Source organism: Xiphophorus couchianus, chromosome 12 (assembly GCF_001444195.1).
Source record: "Xiphophorus couchianus chromosome 12, X_couchianus-1.0, whole genome shotgun sequence".
Classification (NCBI taxonomy): Eukaryota; Metazoa; Chordata; class Actinopteri; order Cyprinodontiformes; family Poeciliidae; genus Xiphophorus; species Xiphophorus couchianus.
The window spans coordinates 32,872,917-32,893,230 of NC_040239.1; the positions used below are offsets into that span (position 1 = coordinate 32,872,917).

At 44.5% G+C, this 20,314-nt stretch overlaps 1 protein-coding gene across 3 annotated transcripts in view; it reads left to right on the forward strand.

The window, feature by feature from the left end:
* pdzd2 (PDZ domain containing 2) overlaps nucleotides 1–20,314 on the forward strand; it is a 137,251-nt gene that overhangs the window by 29,687 nt on the left and 87,250 nt on the right. For all 3 annotated transcript variants that reach the window (XM_028033646.1, XM_028033644.1, XM_028033643.1), the window contains 2 exons: nucleotides 1,517–1,971; nucleotides 4,834–5,278. In XM_028033646.1, the coding sequence (XP_027889447.1) occupies nucleotides 1,517–1,971; nucleotides 4,834–5,278 (900 nt within the window). The remainder of the gene's footprint in view (nucleotides 1–1,516; nucleotides 1,972–4,833; nucleotides 5,279–20,314) is intronic.

The window sequence follows — 20,314 nt, forward strand, 5'->3', positions numbered from 1 at the left end:
GAGCCATAGCAGCTGCTGAGAGACGGTCTCTGCCAACTCCTCCATGTCGGTCGCGCACAGTGTATGCGCGCTCCGGGTAGCATCGCTCAAGAAAGTCCCTCGACGAAGCGTCAATAATCTCGGTGGAACCTCCAATATTTTGTTGCACACTCGAACAAAAATGATGTCGACACATGCGGTTGTTGTAAATTTTCTTTACTTTCCTTTTTTTCTTGAAACACGAACAACATCCATAATCCAACGTGCATCACACTCAGGCTGCTATCTCCTACTCGGCTTCTTCAACACCGCATACATTTAGGACCCAAGGCTGCCCTACGCGCCTGTTCAAAAGTGATACTTTTCTAAACTCCTTTCACTCTCAGCCAGAATAGTTATCTACATATATATGAATGCAGAGCTTCACATGGACAATGAATCACAGTGTTTTTCAATAACAAAACAAAGCAAAATATTCATAGGAACAAGAATAGAATCCTTTTAATGGAAGGGGGGTCCTTGATCTAAAGTTTCCAGCAACTGGTCCTCCACAGAAGAATGCAAGTGTATTTATGTGATTGTAATTAAATTTAGGCATTGAGGACTTAACTATAATTTTATTCAAACTAAACTGTACACAATTTCCAAATTTCTGCACTAATCATAGCTGATGAAACACCAGTTGTCACCTTCAAACCAGATTTCCCATGGGGAATAGATATACTGAGTTGTTTGGCCAACTCAGATGTACAGAATTACTAGTACAAAGAAAATACAAAAGAGGTACCAAAGAAAGTACAAAATGGCTCTTTGAAATCAGCCATTTTTCTCTTTTGAATCAGAGCATCTAATCTGTTATAGTGCAAGAAATGTGCTGTGAGGTTTGTTCACAATCAGTGAACCAGTGTTAAAAAAGATGAATAGAATAATGATGATGGAGGAATCCATTAAAATTTATCTTTGCATCAACTGAAGAATGGACACATTCTTAAGGCTGTTATTCAGTTTGCGTAAATAGCCTTCCTAAAGCCCTGTTCTCTGTTTGAAAGTTGCAATATCTAGAAGGCAGTTCTATTAGAGGAAGTCCACCAGATTAAAGGAATTTTATTGATTCAACCAAAGCAAGTGGTCAAATATCAAGCCAGAAATATACCAGAAGCTTGCTTGTTAAAAGGCTTGTGGAAGATGAGCAACTCAATAGAAGACATTTAAATAGGTATTATTCATGGCATCTATATACAGTACAGATCAAAAGTTTGGACACACAGTTGTGTCCAAACTTTTGGTCTGTACTGTATATTTGAACATTTATCATTTTCAGCATTGTTAGATCAGAGAAAATCAATTATTTATTAAATTGGTTATCCAGTTTGTTGGCTATAATTAATTTAAAGTGTTTGTTTTAGAATTATGTTATTCTGTTAATTCTGAGAAGTCCATAATCATATGAGTTTATGTAAACTTTTGTTGGGACTGATACTGTCTGTCTTTCTAAAATTGACTGAGTATACAAATTTGTTTTTTTTATCTCCTCCAGGATGAAGAGTACCACAATGGAGAAGAAGACAGTTTTTGTGGCAGTATTCAGTTGGATGATCTGCCCTTGTGTCTGGCTGCAGCTCAGAAATTGGTGGAGTATATTACGTTCAATTTCATGGAGAGTGACACAGCTCTGTCTGCTACAAGCTCCTGTTGTAGCAAGGGACTTGATGTCGAAGTTCATGCTGTTTCCTTCAGAAAAAGTGAGGACGATACTGTTGAATTTGGCCTGAGCTTTGGGAACATCCCTATTTTTGGGGATCCTGATATCAGAAAAAAAGGCTCTTCAAGGAAAAAGAGAGAGGAGGGCCCCATCGTCAACGTGGGCTGCATTTGGGTAACAGAGGTGAAAAAGAAAAGCCCAGCAGCCTGTTGTAGGTGTATCAAACTCAGAGATGAATTGCTGTCAGTAAATGGACAACTGATGGTGGGAGTTAATGTCAGTGGAGCCAGGTAAGATGACATTAGTAATACGCCGTTACTACCCTGTTTGACTCTGCATTCTCTTCATGTCTCCTTGCTGTTTTTTTCCCCTCCTTAGACTTATGGTTTTTTGTTCTGCTCCAGCTCCTTGTGATTTTTGTTCATCATTTTTATTAAACGTCGTTCATTTACAAGCTCCCTCTTCCATTCTGCATTTGAGTCCACAATAAACCTACAACACAACATGGCGACAAGAGAATATAGACACATATGCAGCTACATTGACAAAGGGAGAAAGATGAAGGGGCGTGCTGTGGTGGCGCAGGGGGTTAGCACACCCCACGTTTGGACGCCCTAGTCCTGGACGCGGACGTCGCGGGTTCGACTCCCGGTCCCGACGACCTTTACCGCATGTCTTCCCCCCTCTCCTCGCCCTCCTTCCTGTCTGCCTATTGTGGAAAAAATACGAGCCACTAGCACCACAAAAACTCTTCGGAGAAAAAAAAAAAAAGAGGAAAATGAAACTAAGACCAATCACACAATAGTTTCACATGCAGAGGGGTACAAAAAGTTCAGTGGTGTTTATGAAAAGAAGGGACTGACAACATGAGGCTGAGAACAAAATTATGTGGTTTTCATTATACAACTTCAACAATAAAAACTGATTTCAACAGTAAGAGGCTATCTCTTATGGGATATAAGAGTTCTTTAACAGTTAAGAGATCTGACAATGTTTATTTTTTGCGGTTAATCATTAATAAATAATAAATGCTATAAATATACAGTATGAATGAGGATGACTGATTTCATTGTAAAGCATCTTTAAGTGTTGTTAAAAAAGAGGATAATTTAATGTTAACTTTGGACAAAACGTTTGGCTCTTTCCTCTTTAATTTTCCCGGATCCTCAGTGAGTGGCGGCGTGCTGCTAAAGCGAAAACAACAACAAAGCGCGTTGATGTCACAGATCACAGAGTTTAATCTCATACAAAGCAATCAACAACAAAGCTGCAGAGGAACAGAGATATGCATTTTTCTCATAAAAATAAAGACAGACAAGGGGAAGACAAACAAACACAAAACAAAGACAAACAAAAAGGCAAAGACGCGTCTTTGGAGAGAGCCGATGCAAAAAGGCAAAATGGTGGCTGCTCTCTGCATTTTCTCTCCTGACACGAAATCTTATACTAAAGAGGTGTTTCTCTATTTAATTTATGCACTCAAGGCGTTCCTCCTGTTGACCAACTGGAAACTCCCTTAAGCACTCAGAGAAACTTGGAACTCCCCTAATTTACATCAAAGATCCAAGGCCATCTGGCAAAACAAAGAAGGAAACCGCTGCCCAGACCCCTTGTGGCTCCCACGGTCATTCTGAGTACAGAACGACCCTGAGATAAGACCTCACAGATACCTGTGAAATCTAAAGTCTCTGTCTCCCAAGGAAAATGCTAATTTTATGGCCGCCTATGGCCCGGCCTCACAGCAGGGAGACTCCATTGAGTGATCTGCATTTTGGCCCCTGTTTGTCTGAATGCCTGCTCATCTGCTCAACAGAAAACTGTTCCAAATAAGAGTGCTGAATATACCTTTTACACATGTCGTAAGATTAACTGTATTAAGCACTAAAAATAATAATTTTTCCTTAACAGTGTCTTGAAAAGAACTGTATAAGTATGATTTCAATTACTTTATTGTCATAGAATCAATATATTAGGGGTTTTGGTTCAAACCTCAGAAGCCATATTTGTTTTGTGAGGCCTGCATATGTCTGTGTCCATGGGAATAGATGCTTTACTTTTCCAAGGTCTTCTGCACATACAAATCAGTATGAGCTGGGCTCGTTGGTAGGCCAGGCAAATTTCAAATTTAGCTGTTTTCAAACTAGCAACTAGAAATACTTTCAGTTTAGTTGTGACTTCATTCCCAGCTCAGAGCTCTACTTCTAAGACAAACTGAACACAACATTTAAATTTAAATAAGGCTTCTATAAGAGGAAAAAATAAAATAAAATACAATGACATTATAGAACGTTGGTGTGTCTGACTCAAAGATTTGAGAATACACAGATTTTGGATTTCCTCTCAGAACCTTTTCAGGATAATTTTTAAATTATTGTGCAAGATTATTTGCCCATTGGTGTGTAGTTCTCTGTATAGAAAGCCCATTTAATTGCATCCTTTCATGCAGCTGTCAAAGTCATTAAACACTGAAGGCAAAACTGAAACTGGTGCAAATAATCAGCCATATGTATAGGGCCATATCTTGATTGTCAAAAGCTCAAGGACACATCCTGGTGTACTTGACATTATAATGACATTATAGTTGAACAATAGCAAATAACACACTGGAAAATCTATTACTATACTCCTGTGTCTCCACTCCAGTGTCTAACAACACTTTCACACTGAAATGAAGCTGTTAAAATTTTTTGCAATGCTGCCCAGTTTTTGCAGATTGTGAAGTGGTCGCAATCCAATGTGAAGGGTGCCTGTCTGAGAGAGTTAGACAGACAGAGGCAGCACAGCAAGAGTTAATTGCAATTGGGGGGGATATAGTGATTATTAACAGAAGGGTATTTGGCGTAGTCGTCACTGATCTTTCTGTATCCTGAGCATTTTTGTCCATTATGCTCAGGACAAAAATGCTGAGCCAAGTGAGTTTGAGAATATTTAATCTAGAAACTGGATTAAATATGTTGGTAGCTGCTGGTGGTGCTGCATGCTCACTTTAGTTAGTTGTTTACAGGGAATTTTGCAGGAGTTTGTAAATTTTTTCTTGAATGGACAATAAAACTTTACTTGAAAATTAATGGCTTTTTTAATATGTAATGTGTTTGGTGAAAACAGAAGAGAATAGTTTTGTAGATACTAAGTCTGTTTCTTTTTTTTTACAGCTACCTGGTTGATCAGTGCTGGAATGGCGGTTGCATTTATTTGATCCTTTTGCGTCGCATCAAGCGAAAGGCCCCTCTCCCTCCTTGTGTCAAGGGAAGTTTCACTATTCCTAACAAGATGGATCACTGTCAAACCCAGCAGGACATAACTGATTTTGAAGTGGTGAACTGCAAACGTACACGCAAATTTGGGGTGATATCACGATCCTCTAACCAAGGCTACAACGAAAGTACTGGATCACAGATCCAAACCAGAAATCGGTACTCCCTTCTTAATACTGATGCAGAAGTCAGTTCTTCACTAGAAGAGTGCAGTCCAGACTTGTCTCCTCAGACTCAAACTATTCATTCATACAATGGATCTGCTGGAACTCTGCCGGGGAGAAGTCACAGTCAGATGTTGGAATGCAAAATGCAATCCTTCACTAGTGAAGCTACTACCCAGGTGAGACTCTCCTGACACACTGCACTTAAGTTTAACCACACAAGGAATGACACTAATGTCTCCCTCATTATACAGATGAAAAGAGACTAAATTAAAGCTGCAAGCAGCCTCGGGCGGCCCTCGCAGCAAGCGCCGCTCCGGCCTATTGGCCACCGCGGGGGTTCCGGCCACCGCAGAAGCTCTCACGCGGTTTCCAGAGCCGCAGCCCGCTCCCCACCGCGGAAGCTCTGCCGCAGTTTCCAGCACCGCCGCCCGCTAGCCGCCGCAGAAGCTGTCGCGCATTTCCCCCGCCCGTCCACCGGGCGATACGAGTTAATACGTTCGGCGGCGCTCCCCGACGACTGTCAAAAAATCTGGTGCAGATCGGTCGATGCATCGAGGAGATGCAGCCCATGTATTAACTTAGGGGGCGCAGTGGAGTCAAATTACATTTCAACCTCGTTGGGCTCTTTAGAGGTGAACAAAGGTCGTATATATCCAGTTTGGCATCAATCGGATGATCCATGTGTGATTTAGAGCCAAACGTATGTATATGGCGAGGGACTGATATTCGCCATTTGGCCACGCCCACACGGTTCAGCCAGCAGCGAGCATTGACAGAGATTATCATCCGAATCATCTTGATTAGGTCAAGAGAGCCATAAACAGAGCTTTCCAAGGAAAAAAATGGCACTTCCTGTTCCGAGGGGGCGGGGCTTAGATGACGTCATAATATGATGACGTAGGATCGTCAGGAATCCCACCAGAATCACTCATGCCAAGTTTGTTGCAGCTCGGTCAAAACATGTGGAATCTAGAGGCAAACGTATGCCAACGGCGTTGCCGCCATTGAAAACTCTTGGCACTTTAAAACAAGTGAGACCAACTTCCTATCTGTCATCCAACACAGAATCACCTTGATTAGGTCAAGAGAGCCATAAATGGAACTTTACATGTTAAAAAAATAGCACTTCCTTTTCTGAGGGGGCGGGGCTTAGATGACATCATAATATGATGACATATGATTGACTGGCGTCCCACCAGGATGCCAGTTTTTGTGTTAGAATTACAAATTTTTAATTTTTTCCTCTTCCTCACAAAATTGAACTCTATCATTCCGTAGGGCAATGCTGCCCTCTGGTGTCGAATTACTGAAATTACTGAAATAGTTTCATTATTTCAGTAATTCGACACCAGAGGGCAGCATTGCCCTACACAGGACAAAGGATCCCCTTTGTATTACACAGTCGATCACAGGGGAACTTTGAGCCCTGCTAACCCTGCTTCAACATGGTCAAGACTCACCATATTGATAACTTTAAATCAAACATGCCTTATGATCAGACTGACCGAGTTTGAAGCCGATCAATCGAAATCCCTAGGAGGAGTTCGATCAAATGCAAAGGCTGTAAACGGCCACAACAGGGCCCAAAATGGACCTTCAATACAAAATGGCCGACTTCCTGTTGGGTTTAGAGCATGGCTCCAAGAGACTTTTTTGTACGTCCTGACAAGATACACATGTGTACCAAGTTTCGTAATTCTAAGTTAAAGCATGGCTTGGGGCTGATTTTTTAAAATATTCTAGGGGGCAGTATAGAGAAATTAGGCCACGCCCACCAAATATCGCTATGGATTCCTGTTGGCGGGTGGATAAGGATCCATCCTAGTGAGTTTGGAGCAGCTCACCCTGAAACTGTGGAATTCAGAGCCAAACGAAATTCGACGGCGTTCGCAACGCCGCCACGCCCACCTGCTTCATCGCAGCCGGTCGGGGTTGGAATCCACAACACACCAACATGTCTACTGTCTCTGGACACAGTTTCATGTTGATTAGGTCAAAGGGCTAAGATAGCGACCGTTCACAGTAAAACATGACACTTCCTGCTCTCAGGGGGCGTGGCCTACGTAAAAAAAAAATTTCACTGCAGGGTATTATAGGACACCCGATGACGATCAATCACTGAAAGTTTGGTCCCTCTATGTGTTTTTGTATAGGAAATATAAGAGGTTTTTGTTTCATGGCGTATAGGTGAACTTTGACCCCTGGTAACCCCCCTTCAACATGCTCCAAAACTCACCAATTTGATAACTTTAAATCAGACATGCCTTATGATCAGACTGACCGAGTTTGAAGCCGATCAATCGAAATCCCTAGGAGGAGTTCGATCAAATACGAAGGCTGTAAACGGCCAAAATAGGGTCCAAAATGGACCTTCAATACAAAATGGCCGACTTCCTGCGATACTTGCACTATGACATTACTTGTAAATTCTGAGCGTCTTAGTGAGCTCTACAACTGTACCGAATTTCAAGTCTCTACGATGAAGTAAGTGAATAGCAATGGGTCTGTTGAAAATTGCTAGTTGCCGGCGTTCAGCAATTTTTTTTGCGATTTTTGCAACGACCTTAAAATACGTAAATTTTGAATTTTCGCTGTATGCATCCGCCAAGTTTGGTGAGTTTTTGAATATGATAAAGCCCCCAAAAGGCCAATTCATTTGTAGGGAAGAAAAATAATAATAAACAGTACAGATACAATAGGCCTTCGCAGCGCTTTGCTGCTCGGGCCTAATAAACAGTACAGATACAATAGGCCTTCGCAGCGCTTTGCTGCTCGGGCCTAATAATAATAAACAGCACAGATACAATAGGCCTTCGCAGCGCTTTGCTGCTCGGGCCTAATTAAAGCTGCAAGCAGCCTCGGGCGGCCCTCGCAGCAAGCGCCGCTCCGGCCTATTGGCCACCGCGGGGGTTCCGGCCACCGCAGAAGCTCTCGCGCGTTTTCCAGAGCCGCAGCCCGCTCCCCACCGCAGAAGCTCTGCCGCAGTTTCCAGCACCGCCGCCCGCTAGCCGCCGCAGAAGCTGTCGCGCATTTTCCCCGCCCGTCCACGGGGCGACACGCGTGAATGCGTTCGGCGGCGCTGCCCGACGACTGTCGAAAAATCTGGCGCAGATCGGTCGATGCGTCTAGGAGATACAACCCATGTATTAACTTAGGGGGCGCAGTGGAGCCAAATTACATTTCAAACCCGTCGGGCTCTTCAGAGGTGAACAAAGGTCATACATATCCAGTTTGGCGCCAATCGGATGATCTATGCCTGAATAAGAGCCAAACGTATGCATATGGCGAGGGACTGATATTCGCCGTTTGGCCACGCCCACACGGTTCAACCAGCAGCGAGCATTGACAGAGTTTATCATCCGAATCATCTTGATTAGGTCAAGAGAGCCATAAACGGAGCTTTCCAAGGAAAAAAAAGACACTTCCTGCTCCGAGGGGGCGGGGCTTAGATGACGTCATAATATGATGACATAGGGTCGTCAGGGATCCCACTAGGGTCACTCGTGCAAAGTTTGGTGCAGAAGCTATCGACCGTTCACAGTAAAATACAAGACTTCCTGTTGTCAGGGGGCGTGGCCTACGTGATGTCATCATTTGACCATTGGATATTATTCTACACCTGAGGATGATCAATAACTCAAACTTTGGTGTCTCTGTGAGGTTTTGTGTTAGAATTACAAATTATTTAATGTTTTCCTCTTTAATTCAACATTGAACTGTCATTCCGTAGGGCAATGCTGCCCTCTGGTGTCGAATTACTGAAATAATGAAACTATTTCAGTGGGCAGCAGAGGGCAGCATTGCCCTACAAAAAACGAACATGGACTGTTTATTATGTAATTACACAGAAGATCTCTCTAATTCATTCTGAGGGGGCGGGGCTTAGATGATGTCATAATATGATTACATAGCATTGTCAGGCATCACACCAGGATGAGTCAGGCCAAGTTTGGTGCAGCTCGGTCGAAACATGTGGAATCTAGAAGCAAACGTATGGCATCGGCCTTACAGGTCACTTCGCCACGCCGCCACACCCAGCTGCTTCATCGCAGCCGGTCAGGGCTTGGATCCACAACACACCAACATGTCTTCTGTCTCTGGACACAGTTTCATGTTGATTAGGTCAAAGGGCTAAGATAGCGACCGTTCACAGTAAAACATGACACTTCCTGTTCTCAGGGGGCGTGGCCTAAGCGATGTCATAATTTCACCACAGGGTATTTTAGGACACCTATTGATGATCGATCACTGAACGTTTGGTGTCTCTGTGAGTTTCTGTGCAGGATATATAAGAGTTTCGTGTTTCATGGCGAGTAGGTGAACTTTGACCCCTGCTAACCCCCCTTCAGCAAGCTCTTACAGCCACCGTTTTGATAACTTTAAATCAGACATGCCTTATGATCAGACTGACCGAGTTTGAAGCCGATCAATCGAAATCCCTAGGAGGAGTTCGATCAAATACGAAGGCTGTAAACGTCAAAGTCGAGGTCCAAAATGGACCTTCAATACAAAATGGCCGACTTCCTGTTGGGTTTAGAGCATGGCTCTAATAGACTTTTTTGTACGTCCTGACAAGATACACATGTGTACCAAGTTTCGTAATTCTAGGTTAAAGCATGGCTTGGGGCTGATTTTTTAAAATATTCTAGGGGTCGCTATAGAGAAATTAGGCCACGCCCACCAAATTTCGCTATGGATTCCTGTTGGCGGGTGGATAAGGATCCATCCTAGTGAGTTTGGTGCAGCTGGGCCCGAAATTGTGGAATTCAGAGCCAAACGAAATTCGACGGCGTTCGCAACGCCGCCACGCCCACCTGCTTCATCGCAGCCGGTCTGGGCTTGAATCCACAACACACCAACATGTTTTCTGTCTCTGGACACAGTTTCATGTTGATTAGGTCAAAGGGCTAAGATAGCGACCGTTCACAGTAAAACATGACACTTCCTGTTCTCAGGGGGCGTGGCCTAAGTGATGTCATCATTTTACCACAGGGTATTATAGGACACCCGATGACCATCAATCTCTGAAAGTTTGGTCCCTCTATGTGCTTTTGTATAGGAAATATAAGAGTTTCGTGTTTCATGGCGAGTAGGTGAACTTTGACCCCTGCTAACCCCCCTTCAACATGCTCCAAAACTCACCAATTTGATAACTTTAAATCAGACATGCCTTATGATCAGACTGACCGAGTTTGAAGCCGATCAATCGAAATCCCTAGGAGGAGTTCGATCAAATACGAAGGCTGTAAACGTCAAAATCGTGGTAAAAAATGGACGTTCAATACAAAATGGCCGACTTCCTGTGATAGTTGGCTTATAACATTAAATGTAAGTTCTGAGTCTTTTGGTGAGCTCTACAAGTGTACCAAATTTCATGTCTCTACGATGAAGTACGTTCATACCATTGTGTCAACAGAAAATTGCTAGTTGCCGGCGTTGAGCAATTTCTTTTGCGATTTTTGCGACAACCTTAAAATTCAAAATTTTGAATTTTTCTAGTCGTGACCGCCAAGTTTGGTGAGTTTTTGAATATGATAAAGCCCCCAAAAAGGCGCCTCTTTTGGGGGGCAGAATAATAATTAAAGCTGCAAGCAGCCTCGGGCGGCCCTCGCAGCAAGCGCCGCTCCGGCCTATTGGCCACCGCGGGGGTTCCGGCCACCGCAGAAGCTCTCGCTCGGTTTCCAGAGCCGCAGCCCGCTCCCCACCGCGGAAGCTCTGCCGCAGTTTCCAGCACCGCCGCCCGCTAGCCGTCGCAGAAGCTGTCGCGCATTTCCCCCGCCCGTCCACCGGGCGATACGAGTTAATGCGTTCGGCGGCGCTCCCCGACGACTGTCAAAAAATCTGGTGCAGATCGGTCGATGCGTCGAGGAGATACAGCCCATGTATTAACTTAGGGGGCGCAGTGGAGTCAAATTACATTTCAACCTCGTTGGGCTCTTTAGAGGTGAACAAAGGTCGTATATATCCAGTTTGGCGTCAATCGGATGATCCATGTGTGATTTAGAGCCAAACGTATGTATATGGCGAGGGACTGATATTCGCCATTTGGCCACGCCCACACGGTTCAGCCAGCAGCGAGCATTGACAGAGATTATCATCCGAATCATCTTGATTAGGTCAAGAGAGCCATAAACAGAGCTTTCCAAGGAAAAAAAAGACACTTCCTGTTCCGAGGGGGCGGGGCTTAGATGACGTCATAATATGATGACGTAGGATCGTCAGGAATCCCACCAGAATCACTCATGCCAAGTTTGGTGCAGCTCGGTCAAAACATGTGGAATCTAGAGGCAAACGTATGCCAACGGCGTTGCCGCCATTGAAAACTCTTGGCACTTTAAAACAAGTGAGACCAACTTCCTATCTGTCATCCAACACAGAATCACCTTGATTAGGTCAAGAGAGCCATAAATGGAACTTTACAAGTTAAAAAAATAGCACTTCCTTTTCTGAGGGGGCGGGGCTTAGATGACATCATAATATGCTGACATATGATCGACTGGCATCCCACCAGGATGCCAGTTTTTCTGTTAGAATTACAAATTTTTAATTTTTTCCTCTTCCTCACAAAATTGAACTCTATCATTCCGTAGGGCAATGCTGCCCTCTGGTGTCGAATTACTGAAATAATGAAACTATTTCAGTAATTTCAGTAATTCGACACCAGAGGGCAGCATTGCCCTACGGAATGACAAAGGATCCCCTTTGTAATTACATATTACACAGTCGATCACAGGGGAACTTTGAGCCCTGCTAACCCCGCTTCAACATGGTCAAGACTCACCATATTGATAACTTTAAATCAAACATGCCTTATGATCAGACTGACCGAGTTTGAAGCCGATCAATCGAAATCCCTAGGAGGAGTTCGATCAAATGCAAAGGCTGTAAACGGCCACAACAGGGCCCAAAATGGACCTTCAATCCAAAATGGCCGACTTCCTGTTGGGTTTAGAGCATGGCTCCAAGAGACTTTTTTGTACGTCCTGAGAAGATACACATGTGTACCAAGTTTCGTAATTCTAAGTTAAAGCATGGCTTGGGGCTGATTTTTTAAAATATTCTAGGGGGCAGTATAGAGAAATTAGGCCACGCCCACCAAATATCGCTATGGATTCCTGTTGGCGGGTGGATAAGGATCCATCCTAGTGAGTTTGGAGCAGCTCACCCCGAAACTGTGGAATTCAGAGCCAAACGAAATTCGACGGCGTTCGCAACGCCGCCACGCCCACCTGCTTCATCGCAGCCGGTCGGGGTTGGAATCCACAACACACCAACATGTCTTCTGTCTCTGGACACAGTTTCATGTTGATTAGGTCAAAGGGCTGAGATAGCGACCGTTCACAGTAAAACATTACACTTCCTGCTCTCAGGGGGCGTGGCCTACGAAAAAATAAAATTTCACCACAGGGTATTTTAGGACACCCGATGACGATCAATAACTGAACGTTTGGTCCCTCTATTTGTTTCTGTATAGGAAATATAAGAGTTTCGTGTTTCATGGCGAGTAGGTGAACTTTGACCCCTGGTAACCCCCCTTCAGCAAGCTCATACAGTCACCAATTTGATAACTTTAAATCAGACATGCCTTATGATCAGACTGACCGAGTTTGAAGCCGATCAATCGAAATCCCTAGGAGGAGTTCGATCAAATGCAAAGGCTGTAAACGTCAAACTCGAGGTCCAAAATGGACCTTCAATACAAAATGGCCGACTTCCTGTTGGGTTCCGACCATGGCTCTAATAGACTTTTTTGTACGTCCTGACAAGATACACATATGTACCAAGTTTAGTAATTCTAGGATAAAGCATGGCCTGGGGCTGTTCATTTAAAATACTCTAGGGGTCGATATAGAGAAATTAGGCCACGCCCACCAAATTTTGTTATGAATTCCTGTCGGAGGGTGGATAAGGATCCATCCTAGTGAGTTTGGAGCAGCTGGGCCCGAAATTGTGGAATTCAGAGCCAAACGAAATTTGACGGCGTTCGCAACGCCGCCACGCCCACCTGCTTCATCGCAGCCGGTCGGGGTTGGAATACTCAACACACCAACATGTCTTCTGTCTCTGGACACAGGTTCATGTTGATTAGGTCAAAGGGCTAAGATAGCGACCGTTCACAGTAAAACATGACACTTCCTGTTCTCAGGGGGCGTGGCCTAAGTGATGTCATCATTTTACCACAGGGTATTTTAGGAGGCCCGATGACCATCAATCTCTGAAAGTTTGGTCCCTCTATGTGCTTTTGTATAGGAAATATAAGAGTTTCGTGTTTCATGGCGAGTAGGTGAACTTTGACCCCTGCTAACACCCCTTCAACATGCTCCAAAACTCACCAATTTGATAACTTTAAATCAAACATGCCTTATGATCAGACTGACCAAGTTTGAAGCCGATCAATCGAAATCCCTAGGAGGAGTTCGATCAAATACGACGGCTGTAAACGTCAAAATAGAGGTAAAAAATGGACTTTCAATACAAAATGGCCGACTTCCTGTGATAGTTGGCTTATAACATTAAATGTAAGTTCTGAGTCTTTTGGTGAGCTCTACAAGTCTACCAAATTTTATGTCTCTACGATGAAATACGTTCATACCATTGTGTCAACAAAAAATTGCTAGTTGCCGGCGTTGAGCAATTTTCTTTGCGATTTTTGCGACAACCTTAAAATTCAAAATTTTGAATTTTTCTAGTCGCGACCGCCAAGTTTGGTGAGTTTTTGAATATGATAAAGCCCCCAAAAAGGCGCCTCTTTGGGGGGGCAGAATAATAATAATAATAATAATAATAATAATAATAATAATAAACACTACAGATACAATAGGCCTTCGCAGCGCTTTGCTGCTCGGGCCTAATAAACAGCACAGATACAATAGGCCTTCGCAGCACTTTGCTGCTCGGGCCTAATAAGAAACAGTACAGATACAATAGGCCTTCGCAGCGCTTTGCTGCTCGGGCCTAATAATAAACAGTACAGATACAATAGGCCTTCGCAGCGCTTTGCTGCTCGGGCCTAATAATAAGAAACAGTACAGATACAATAGGCCTTCGCAGCGCTTTGCTGCTCGGGCCTAATTAAAGCTGCTAGCAGCCTCGGGCGGCCCTCGCAGCAAGCGCCGCTCCGGCCTATTGGCCACCGCGGGGGTTCCGGCCACCGCAGAAGATCTCGCGCGTTTTCCAGAGCCGCAGCCCGCTCCCCACCGCGGAAGCTCTGCCGCAGTTTCCGGCACCGCCGCCCGCTAGCCGCCGCAGGAGCTGTCGCGCATTTTCCCCGCCCGTCCACCGGGCCACACGCGTGAATGCGTTAGGCGGCGCTCCCCGACGACCGTCAAAAAATCTGGTGCAGATTGGTCGATGCATCGAGGAGACATGGCCGATGTATTAACTTAGGGGGCGCAGTGGAGCCAAATTACATTTCAAACTCGTTGGGCTCTTTAGAGGTGAACAAAGGTCATACATATCCAGTTTGGCGCCCATCGGATGATCTATGTGTGAATTAGAGCCAAACGTATGAATATGGCGAGGGACTGATATTCGCCATTTTGCCATGCCCACCCGGTTCAGCCAGAAGCGAGCATTGACAGAGCTCATCATCCGAATCATCTTGATTAGGTCAAGAGTGCCATAAACGTAGCTTTCCAAGGAAAAAAAAGACACTTCTTGTTCCGAGGGGGCGGGGCTTAGATGACGTCATAATATGATGACATAGGGTCGTCAAGGATCCCACCAGGGTCACTCGTGCAAAGTTTGGTGCAGAAGCTATCGACCGTTCACAGTAAAATACAAGACTTCCTGTTGTCAGAGGGCGTGGCCTACGTGATGTCATCATTTGACCATTGGATATTATTCTACACAAGAGGATGATCAATAACTCAAACTTTGGTGTCTCTGTGAGTTTTTGTGTTAGAATTACAAATTATTTAATTTTTTCCTCTTTAATTCAACATTGAACTGTCATTCCGTAGGGCAATGCTGCCCTCTGGTGTCGAATTACTGAAATAATGAAACTTTTTCAGTAATTTTAGTAATTCGACACCAGAGGGCAGCATTGCCCTACGGAATGACAAAGGATCCCCTTTGTAATTACATATTACACAGTCGATCACAGGGGAACTTTGAGCCCTGCTAACCCCGCTTCAACATGGTCAAGACTCACCATATTGATAACTTTAAATCAAACATGCCTTATGATCAGACTGACCGAGTTTGAAGCCGATCAATCGAAATCCCTAGGAGGAGTTCGATCAAATGCAAAGGCTGTAAACGGCCACAACAGGGCCCAAAATGGACCTTCAATCCAAAATGGCCGACTTCCTGTTGGGTTTAGAGCATGGCTCCAAGAGACTTTTTTGTACGTCCTGAGAAGATACACATGTGTACCAAGTTTCGTAATTCTAAGTTAAAGCATGGCTTGGGGCTGATTTTTTAAAATATTCTAGGGGGCAGTATAGAGAAATTAGGCCACGCCCACCAAATATCGCTATGGATTCCTGTTGGCGGGTGGATAAGGATCCATCCTAGTGAGTTTGGAGCAGCTCACCCCGAAACTGTGGAATTCAGAGCCAAACGAAATTCGACGGCGTTCGCAACGCCGCCACGCCCACCTGCTTCATCGCAGCCGGTCGGGGTTGGAATCCACAACACACCAACATGTCTTCTGTCTCTGGACACAGTTTCATGTTGATTAGGTCAAAGGGCTGAGATAGCGACCGTTCACAGTAAAACATTACACTTCCTGCTCTCAGGGGGCGTGGCCTACGTAAAAAAAAAATGTCACTGCAGAGTATTATAGGACACCCGATGACGATCAATCACTGAAAGTTTGGTCCCTCTATGTGTTTTTGTATAGGAAATATAAGAGGTTTTTGTTTCATGGCGTGTAGGTGAACTTTGACCCCTGGTAACCCCCCTTCAACATGCTCCAAAACTCACCAATTTGATAACTTTAAATCAGACATGCCTTATGATCAGACTGACCGAGTTTGAAGCCGATCAATCGAAATCCCTAGGAGGAGTTCGATCAAATACGAAGGCTGTAAATGTCAAAATCGAGGTCCAAAATGGACCTTCAATACAAAATGGCCGACTTCCTGCGATACTTGCACTATGACATTACTTGTAAATTCTGAGCGTCTTAGTGAGCTCTACAACTGTACCGAATTTCAAGTCTCTACGATGAAGTAAGTGAATAGCAATGGGTCTGTTGAAAATTGCTAGTTGCCGGCGTTGAGCAATTTTTTTTGCGATTTTTGCGATGACCTTAAAATACGAAATTTTTCAACTGCCTAGACGCTTCCGCCAAGTTTGGTGAGTTTTTGAATATGATAAAGCCCCCAAAAAGGCGCTCAAAGAGGGGGGCAGAATAATAAAAATTAAAGCTGCAAGCAGCCTCGGGCGGCCCTCGCAGCAAGCGCCGCTCCGGCCTATTGGCCACCGCGGGGGTTCCGGCCACCGCAGAAGCTCTCGCACGATTTCCAGAGCCGCAGCCAGCTCCCCACCGCAGAAGCTCTGCCGTAGTTTCCAGCACCGTCGCCCGCTAGCGGCCGCAGAAGCTGTCGCGCATTTTCCACTCCCGTCCACCGGGCGACACGCGTGAATGCGTTCCGCGGCGCTCCCCGACGACTGTCGAAAAATCTGGTGCAGATTGGTCAATGCGTCGAGGAGACACGGCCGATGTATTAACTTAGGGGGCGCAGTGGAGCCAAATTACATTTCAAACTTGTTGGGCTCTTTAGAGGTGAACAAAGGTCATACATATCCAGTTTGGCGCCAATCGGATGATCTATGCCTGAATAAGAGCCAAACGTATGCATATGGCGAGGGACTGATATTCGCCATTTGGCCACGCCCACCCGGTTCAGCCAGAAGCGAGCATTGACAGAGCTCATCATCCGAATCATCTTGATTAGGTCAAAAGAGCCATAAACAGAGCTTTCCAAGGAAAAAAAAGGCACTTCCTGTTCTGAGGGGGCGGGGCTTAGATGACATCATAATATGATGACGTACGATCGTCCGGCATCCCACCAGGAACACTCATGCCAAATTAGGTGCAGCTCGGTCAAAATATGTGGAATGTAGAGGCAAACGTATACGAACGGCGTTGCCGCCATTGAAAACTTTTGGCACTTTAAAGCAAGCGAGACCAACTTCCTATCTGTCATCTAACACAGAATCACCTTGATTAGGTCAAAAGAGCCATAAACAGAGCTTTCCAAGGAAAAAAACGGCACTTCCTGTTCCGAGGGGGCGGGGCTTAGATGACGTCATAATCTGATGACGTAGGATCGACGGGCATCCCACCAGCATCACTCAGGCCAAGTTTGATGCAGCTCGGTCAAAATATGTGGAATGTAGAAGCAAACGTATACGAACGGCGTTGCCGCCATTGAAAACTCTTGGCACTTTAAAGCAAGCGAGACCAACTTCCTATCTGTCATCCAACACAGAATCACCTTGATTAGGTCAAGAGAGCCATAAACAGAGCTATCCAAGGAAAAAAAACGGCACTTCCTGTTCCGAGGGGGCGGGGCTTAGATGACGTCATAATATGATGACGTAGGTCCGACGAGCATCCCACCAGATTCACTCAGGCAAAGTTTGGTGCAGAAGCAATCGACCGTTCACAGTAAAATACGAGACTTCCTGTTGTCAGGGGGCGTGGCCTAAGTGATGTCATCTTTTGACCATTGGATATTATTGCACACCCGATGATAATCCATAGCTTAAAGTTTGGTGTCTCTGTGATTTTTTGTGTTAGAATTACAAATTATTTAATTTTTTCCTGTTCAATTCAACATTGAACTGTCATTCCGTAGGGCAATGCTGCCCTCTGGTGTCAAATTACTGAAATAATGAAACTATTTCAGTGGGCAGCAGAGGGCAGCATTGCCCTACAAACAACGAACTTGGACTGTTTATTATGTAATTACACAGAAGATCTCTCTAATTCATTCTGAGGAGGCGGGGCTTATGTGACGTCATAATATGATGACATAGCATTGTCAGGCATCACACCAGGATGAGTCAGGCCAAGTTTGGTGCAGCTCGGTCGAAACATGTGGAATCTAGAAGCAAACGTATGGCATCGGCGTTACAGGTCACTTCGCCACGCCGCCACAGCCAGCTGCTTCATCGCAGCCGGTCAGGGCTTGGATCCACAACACACCAACATGTCTTCTGTCTCTGGACACAGTTTCATGTTGATTAGGTCAAAGGGCTAAGATAGCGACCGTTCACAGTAAAACATGACACTTCCTGTTCTCAGGGGGCGTGGCCTAAGCGATGTCATAATTTCACCACAGGGTATTTTAGGACACCTATTGATGATCAATCACTGATCGTTTGGTGTCTCTGTGAGTTTCTGTGCAGGATATATAAGAGTTTCGTGTTTCATGGCGAGTAGGTGAACTTTGACCCCTGGTAACCCCCCTTCAGCAAGCTCATACAGTCACCAATTTGATAACTTTAAATCAGACATGCCTTATGACCAGACTGACCGAGTTTGAAGCCGATCAATCGAAATCCCTAGGAGGAGTTCGATCAAATGCAAAGGCTGTAAACGTCAAAGTCGAGGTCCAAAATGGACCTTCAATACAAAATGGCCGACTTCCTGTTGGGTTTAGAGCATGGCTCTAAGAGACTTTTTTGTACGTCCTGACAAGATACACATGTGTACCAAGTTTCGTAATTCTAGGTTAAAGCATGGCTTGGGGCTGTTCATTTAAAATACTCTAGGGGTCGCTATAGAGAAATTAGGCCACGCCCACCAAATTTTGTTATAAATTCCTGTCGGTGGGTGGATAAGGATCCATCCTAGTGAGTTTGGTGCAGCTGGGCCCGAAATTGTGGAATTCAGAGCCAAACGAAATTCGACGGCGTTCGCAACGCAGCCACGCCCACCTACTTCATCGCAGCCGGTCGGGGTTGGAATCCACAACACACCAACATGTCTTCTGTCTCTGGACACAGTTTCATGTTGATTAGGTCAAAGGGCTAAGATAGCGACCGTTCACAGTAAAACATTACACTTCCTGCTCTCAGGGGGCGTGGCCTACGTAAAAAAAAAATTTCACTGCAGGGTATTATAGGACACCCGATGACGATCAATCACTGAAAGTTTGGTCCCTCTATGTGTTTTTGTATAGGAAATATAAGAGGTTTTTGTTTCATGGCGTGTAGGTGAACTTTGACCCCTGGTATCCCCCCTTCAACATGCTCCAAAACTCACCAATTTGATAACTTTAAATCAGACATGCCTTATGATCAGACTGACCGAGTTTAAAGCCGATCAATCAAAATCCCTAGGAGGAGTTCGATCAAATACGAAGGCTGTAAACGTCAAAATCGAGGTCCAAAATGGACCTTCAATACAAAATGGCCGACTTCCTGCGATACTTGCACTATGACATTACTTGTAAATTCTGAGCGTCTTAGTGAGCTCTACAACTGTACCGAATTTCAAGTCTCTACGATGAAGTAAGTGAATAGCAATGGGTCTGTTGAAAATTGCTAGTTGCCGGCGTTCAGCAATTTTTTTTGCGATTTTTGCGATGACCTTAAAATACGAAATTTTTCAACCGCCTAGACGCTTCCGCCAAGTTTGGTGAGTTTTTGAATAGGATAAAGCCCCCAAAAAGGCGCTCAAAGAGGGGGGCAGAATAATAAAAATAAGAAGAAACAGTATGAAAACAATAGGCCTTCGCAGCGCTTTGCTGCTCGGGCCTAATAAGAAGAAACAGTATGAAAACAATAGGCCTTCGCAGCGCTTTGCTGCTCGGGCCTAATAATAAACAGCACAGATACAATAGGCCTTCGCAGCGCTTTGCTGCTCGGGCCTAATAATAAGAAACAGTACAGATACAATAGGCCTTCGCAGCGCTTTGCTGCTCGGGCCTAATTAGAATATTTCAGCAAGTTTAACAGCATCGAGATTATTATATGTCATTTAGACAGAACATTCTGTGCTGTAAAATTACTTTCCACCAAGGTGTCCACCATGATCCTCACCTGCAATGTGTGGTGTGGAGTTTTTATGTGTGGATTTTATAATCCTGTTTCCTCCCACAAATATGTTTTATCACATTGTCACAATAATAACATTTAAATTCAATGCTGATAGCATAATCAATGGTCCATAGCATTTTTGATACAAAATTTGTATTTTCTTAGTGAAAAACCAGTAAGAAAGCAAGTCAGAAGTCATTTTCATATTATAA